At 46.9% G+C, this 6,983-nt stretch overlaps 1 protein-coding gene across 1 annotated transcript in view; it reads right to left on the bottom strand.

Annotated features, from left to right (window-relative positions):
• Positions 1–721: 721 nt before the first annotated feature.
• XRCC6 (X-ray repair cross complementing 6) overlaps positions 722–6,983 on the bottom strand; it is a 56,700-nt gene continuing 50,438 nt past the window's right edge. The window contains 2 exon segments of the mRNA XM_017870293.1: positions 722–1,141; positions 3,304–3,417. Coding sequence (XP_017725782.1) covers positions 948–1,141; positions 3,304–3,417 — 308 coding nt within the window. The 3' untranslated portion in view covers positions 722–947.

Below are 6,983 nucleotides of genomic sequence, written 5' to 3'. Positions count from 1 at the left end.
AATATAATCCTGCTAGGGCTTCTTATTCCCAAAATACCTTCACCTGCCCTGACCCGTCACTCTCACCCTCCCTGCTCATACTCGTTTTGTTTCCATTGTGGTGATGAGTGTTCCCAAGGAAAGAGAAAATTAAGCTAAGTGACAACCAGTGAGTTTTGGATGCAAGGCATACACACCTTTCTCCTTCACACGAAAGAACGGTATATAGTACAAACTTAGGGCTCTTTATTCAGGCAGTAAAGTAAGGAACAGCAAAGTGGGAGGGCTACACCATCACCATGGCAACAGAAAGCCTCAAAACATAAAGTCCCTCAACTTATGTCGGGTAGACTCTTCCTAGCTCAGGAGAAACACATTTTAACTGGCTAAGGACAAGGCCAGGCAGCCTGGCCACACTGTGGAAGGGCAGCTGGACGCACGGTGTCTGGTCAGTCCTGGAAGTGCTTGGTGAGGGCTTCCAGCAGCTCCTGCTTCTTCAGCCCACTCTTCAGCCCGTAAGCCCGGCAGGCNAGGTTAAGAATATAATCCTGCTAGGGCTTCTTATTCCCAAAATACCTTCACCTGCCCTGACCCGTCACTCTCACCCTCCCTGCTCATACTCGTTTTGTTTCCATTGTGGTGATGAGTGTTCCCAAGGAAAGAGAAAATTAAGCTAAGTGACAACCAGTGAGTTTTGGATGCAAGGCATACACACCTTTCTCCTTCACACGAAAGAACGGTATATAGTACAAACTTAGGGCTCTTTATTCAGGCAGTAAAGTAAGGAACAGCAAAGTGGGAGGGCTACACCATCACCATGGCAACAGAAAGCCTCAAAAACATAAAGTCCCTCAACTTATGTCGGGTAGACTCTTCCTAGCTCAGGAGAAACACATTTTAACTGGCTAAGGACAAGGCCAGGCAGCCTGGCCACACTGTGGAAGGGCAGCTGGACGCACGGTGTCTGGTCAGTCCTGGAAGTGCTTGGTGAGGGCTTCCAGCAGCTCCTGCTTCTTCAGCCCACTCTTCAGCCCGTAAGCCCGGCAGGCTTCTTTCAGCATGGGCACAGTGAACTTGCCCAGCGTGCCCTTGCTGATGTGGGTCTTCAGCTCCTCTTCTGAATACTCTACCTTGGGCCTTTTGCTTCCAGAACCATCATTATCTGGGGGAAAAGGTCAGAAGGGAGTGACTGGAAATGCTACAAGGGGCATCCCGCTACATGGCACGGGGGCCCTCATATAATCTGGGCTGCAATTAACCATAAAGCTATGATGCCCGCCTAGGACACCATGGGGAAGACTTATCTCGATAAGGCAGCTTCATTTAAAGTGCAAAATAAAACAGATCACACCTAGGAGGAAATTACAAGTAGTGTGAATGCCATCAGTTTACCCAAAACTGTTGCTCACTCTGGGTAAATCATTCCTTCCTTCCTTCGAAAACCTTTTACAGGTTCATGACCAGCCTTGGTAATATAGTGAGACCCTGGCTCTACAAGAAATAAAATCAACCAGCCATGGTGGTGTGCACCTGCAGTCTCAGCTACTCAGAAGGCTGAGGCTGGAGGATCACTCAAGCCCAGGAGGTTGAGGTTACAGTGAACTGTGATTGAGTCACTGGACTCCAGCCTGGGTGACTGAGCAAGACTGTCTTAAAAAAAAAAAAAAAAAAGGACATAACTTCTGTGTCATTTTTGAGACGGCGTCTCACTCTTATCACCGAGGCTGGAGTGCAATGGCATGGTCTCGCTCACTGCAACCTCTGCCTCCCGGGTTCAAGGGATTTTCCTGCCTCAGCCTCTCGGGCAGTTGGGACTACAGGCGCCCACCACCACATCTGGCTAATTTTTGTATTTTTAGTAGAGATGAGGTTTCACTATGTTGGCCAGGCTGGTCTCGAACTCCTGACTTCATGATCCACCCACCTCGGCCTCCCAAAGTGCTGGGATTACAGGTGTGAGCCACCGCACCTGGCCAACTTCTGTATCATTTTTATTGTAAATTTAAAAAATTAAGTCCTGGAAGGGTGAGAGTACAGGAAAACATTCTCACTCCTTCTTGGATAGAGGGTAAATCTATCACTGTTTTGGAAGCAATTCACTGCAAGAACGTATCCTGTGGATCTATTCACACAAGTACACAATGGAAAAGCATGTTCACTGCAGCATATCCACCTGTCAATAAGGTCTGGTTAAATAACCTGGTATATCTATCCAATGAACTACTCTGCAGCCTCATTTTTAAAAAAATGAGATAGGTAAGTGCGGATATAAGTAACTGTGCAACATATATAGCTGAGTAACAAAAATAGCAAACTAGAAAACAATGTGATTATTATTCCATTTTGTGCTGAAATATGTATGCTGGTATGTATAAATACATATGGTTGTATAGACAGTTCTTTTCTAAAATTTTTTCATTTTTAATTTTTGCGGGTACATAGTAGGTATATATATTTGTGGGGTACATGAGGTATTTTGATACAGGCATGCAATGTGAAATAATCACATCAGCATAAATGGGGTATCCATCCCCTCAAGCATTTGTCTTTTATGTTACAAACATTCCAATTGTATTCCTTTAGTTATTTTTAAATGTACAATTAAATTACTGACTATAGTCACTCTGCTGTATTACCAGATAGATCTTAATCATTCTATTTTAACCATCCCCACCAACCCCCCAATGCCCCACTACCCACTACCCTTCTCAGCCTCTGGTAACCATCCTTCTATGCTCTATCTCCATGAATTCAATTGTTTTGATTTTTAGATTCCACAAATAAGTGAGAACATGCAAATATCTGTCTTTCTGAGCCTGGCTTACTTAACATATTATTGCAAATGACAGGATCTCATTCTTTTTTATGGCTGAGTACTCCACTGTGTATGTGTACCACATTTTCTTTATCCAGTCATCTGCTGATACACACAGGTTGCTTCTAAATCTTGACTACTGTGAATGGTGCTGCAATAAACATGGGAGTGCACATCTCTCTTTGATACACTGATTTCCTTTCTTTTGGATATATACTGGATCATATGGCATGCTGGATCATATGGTAGCTCTACTTTTTACGTTATGAGGAAACTCCAAACTCCTCTCCGTAATACTGGCTGTACTAATTTACATTCCCACCAACACTGTGTGAGGGTTCCCTTTTCTCCACATCCTTGCCAGCATTTGTTATTGCCTGTTTTTTGGATAAAAGTCATTTTAAGTAAAGTGTGAATAGATATTTCTGAAAGAATACTGCCCACTGTGATAAGACCATCATAAAAGCAATTTTTTAAAATAGCCCACATGTCCACATTCAGCTCCTCACCGTGTTTTCTCTTGGTAACTTTCCCTTCAGGATTGTAATCTGGTGGGTAAACAAGCTCCTTAAACTCATCCACCAAGGAGCCCAGTCTTTTATTCATTGCTTCAACCTTGGGCACTAGAAAATCAAAACACAGAAGAGTGGCCTGGTGAGTCACGAGCCCCAGCTTGCTGTCCAGTTCCAACTCTCTGAGAACCAGAAGACAGAGCACCTAACAGCTGGGGTGGGAGGGGTCTAGGGAAAGGTCTTTCCAGCATTTACCAAGTACCTTCCAACACCTGCATTTACTGTAATCACACATACTACCGCCAGGCACAGTTGTAAATGCTTTACACTTACTCTATTTACTCCTTCTAACAACCTATAGGATAGGTAAATTTGTCCCCAGTTTTTATTTTTTTTGAGACGGAGTCTTGCTCTGTCACCCAGGCTCAAGTGCAGTGGCGCGATCTCGGCTCACTGCAAGCTCCACCTCCCGGGTTCACGCCATTCTCCTGCCTCAGCCTCCTGAGTAGCTGGGACAATAGGCACCCGCCACCACGCCTGGCTAATTTTTTTGTATTTTTAGTAGAGATGGGGTTTCACTCTTCACAGCCCAGTGAGAGTGAGGAGGTGGATAAAAGCGATGCAGTGGAGTTGGGCAACACCATGCAAGAAGCGACCGTACAGGCACACTGTAACACAGGAGGGATGGTGAAAGATAAGAAGCAGAAGGCATCGGGTGATAAATAGCAGGTGATATATAGCTGGAAGGTAGGGTGTTAAGGAGGACAGGGCCAGTAGAGAGGTGGGAAAGATGGGCATGGTGAGGTCATAGAAGCTTGAATGCCTGAAAAGGAATCAGGCCTTATCCAAAGAACCCCCTGATAGCTGCATGGAGGGTGAACTGAAAGAGGGTAAGAGAGACAGGTGAAGTAGGGTGTGGGTGAGAGGACCCATAAACATAAGAAGTGACAGAACTGGCAGGACTTACTGATACAATAGGATTTATTGTTTAACTGAAATTACAGAGCTGGATACCAGAACGTAAGAAAAATAGGAGTGGGATGGGGAGATGACTGGCTGAAACAGGGGGAGCAAGTATGACAGGAAAAGGTAACTTTGGAGGAAAGATCGTATTTTTGTTTCCTTTTTTGTTAGCTTACAACTATATGGTTAAATCAAGCTTCTGACATGAGCTGTGTCACATTAAGGGCAAGGGTGATGAGATGGGCAGCTCACATGCCCATATTTGCCAAGCACGGAGGGGAGCTGTTGCTGGTGTAACTAGAAAATGGCACAATGCTGGAGCCCAACTGTGCTCCTGCTGCATCAGAAGCCTCCTGTTCCACATCATGGGAACCTCTGCAAGAGCACTGGCTCCCACCCTGGGAATCATCTATAGTTTTAAAAGTACTGAGAGGCCGGGCACAGTGGCTTATGCCTATAATCCCAGCACTTTGGGAGGCCGAGGCAGGTGGATCACCTAAGGTCAGGAGTTCGAGATGAGCCTGGCCAATATGGTGAAACCCCATCTCTACTAAAAAATACAAAAAATAGCCAGGCATGGTGGTGGGCAACTGTAATCCCAGCTACTTGGGAGGCTGAGGCAGGAGAATTGCCTGAGCCTGGGAGGTGAAGGTTTCAGTAAGTTGAGATCCCGTCACTGCACTTCAGCCTGGGTGACAGAGTGAGAACCTGTCTCAAATAAATAAATAAATTAATTAATTAATTAATGCACTGAGGTCCAGCTGATGCTCAGTACTAAAAATAAAAATAAAAGTACTGAGCACAGTGGCTTATGCCTGTAATCCCAGCACTTCGGGAGGCCGAGACAGGTGGATCACTTGAGGTCAGGAGTTTGACACCAGCCTGGCCAACATGGCGAAACCCAATTGCTAATAAAAACACAAAATAGGCCAGGCACTGTGGCTCCTGCTCGTAATCCCAGCACTCTGGGAGGCCAAGGCGGGTGGATCACAAGGTCAGGAGATCGAGACCATCCTGGCTAACACGGTGAAACCCCGTCTCTACTAAAACTACAAAAAATTAGTCGGGCGTGGTGGCGGGCATCTGTAGTCCCAGCTACTCGGGAGGCTGAGGCAGGAGAATGGTGGGAACCCGGGAGGCGGAGCTTGCAGTGAGCCGAGATTGCGCCACTGCACTCCAGTCTGGGCTACACAGCCAGACTCTGTGTCCAAAAAAAAAAAAAAGCAGTTGCATGTCTTAGAACCGCCTGGAAGACTTGTTAAAACACAAGTTTCTGGCCGGGCGCAGTGGCTCACACCTGTTATCCCAGCACTTTGGGAGGCCAAGACGCAAGACGGGCAGATAACAGAGTCAGGAGATCGAGATCCTCCTGGCTAACACGGTGAAACTCCGTCTCTACTAAAAATACAAAAAAATTAGCCGGGCGTGGTGGCAGGTGCCTGTAGTGCCAGCTACTCGGGAGGCTGAGGCAGGAGAATGGAGTGAACCCAGGAGGCGGAGCTTGCAGTGAGCTGATATCGTGCTATGGCACTCCAGCCTGGGCGACAGAGGGAGACTCCGTCTCAAAACAACAACAACAAAGAAAACCACCAGTTTCTGGACACCAACCTGAGCATCAGATTCAATCAGCTTGGGAGAGGCTCAATAATTTGCATTTCTCACAAATGCCCTGGTGACATTGAGGCTGCCAGTCCAGGGATCACGCTTTGAGAACTGCCAGTGTAACCTGCTGAGGGCAGCAGGGGAGAAGTGGAATGTGAGAGGAAGGTGGGGCTCAGTCACTCAGAGCAGCCCTGTGGAAGAAGGGAAGCAGGTCCAGGAAAGGAGTCGGAGGGTTTCCACCGGCACATGAAAACCCTAGTGGTACAGTGTCACAAAGCTGAGAAGAGAGTGGGAAACCAACTTCCAGTCTTTAGTAAATATTAAAAAAGAAGCATATATTGGTGTCAGAGGGAAATATACAGGCATTTGATTAGAAAAGACTGAGGGATGTAAAAGAGGAAAGAGTCAAAGGTTCAGATGTTTGAGCAGAAGGATATCCAGGTCCTACAGTAGACACTGACCAGGTAGGTGGAGGTTCCAGCCAAGAGTTTAGAAGAAAGGACAGGGCTGGAGACGTAGGCCTGGGTGTCACGGCCATGACGTGGCCAACTGAGGTTCTGGGAGTGGATAAGAAAACAAGAAGGCAGGCCGGGCGCGGTGGCTCAAGCCTGTAATCCCAGCACTTTGGGAGGCCGAGACGGGTGGATCACGAGGTCAGGAGATCGAGACCATCCTGGCTAACACGGTGAAACCCTGTCTCTACTAAAAAATACAAAAAAACTAGCCGGGCGAAGTGGCGGGCGCCTGTCGTCCCAGCTACTCGGGAGGCTGAGGCAGGAGAATGGCGTAAACCCGGGAGGCGGAGCTTGCAGTGAGCCGAGATCCGGCCACTGCACTCCAGCCTGGGGCAGAGCGAGACTCTGCCTCAAAAAAAAAAAAAAAAAAAAAAGAAAACAAGAAGGCAGAGAAGAGAGGGCTAAGGATAGAAACCTGGGTCATTTAGGTTATAAGAAATAAAAGGGCAGGCTGGGCGCAGTGGCTTATGCTGTAATCCTAGCACTTTGGGAGGCTGAGGCAGGCAGATCACGAAGTCAAGAGACAGAGACCATCCAGGCTAACACGGTGAAACCCCATCTCTACTAAAAATACGAAAAAATCAGCCGAGCGTGGTA

The sequence above is a fragment of the Rhinopithecus bieti genome, unplaced genomic scaffold (assembly GCF_001698545.2).
Source record: "Rhinopithecus bieti isolate Rb0 unplaced genomic scaffold, ASM169854v2 scaffold_4967, whole genome shotgun sequence".
In the NCBI taxonomy this organism is placed as follows: Eukaryota; Metazoa; Chordata; class Mammalia; order Primates; family Cercopithecidae; genus Rhinopithecus; species Rhinopithecus bieti.
The sequence above is the reverse complement of the archived record's forward strand: the minus strand, read 5'-3'. Positions and strand labels throughout refer to the sequence as shown.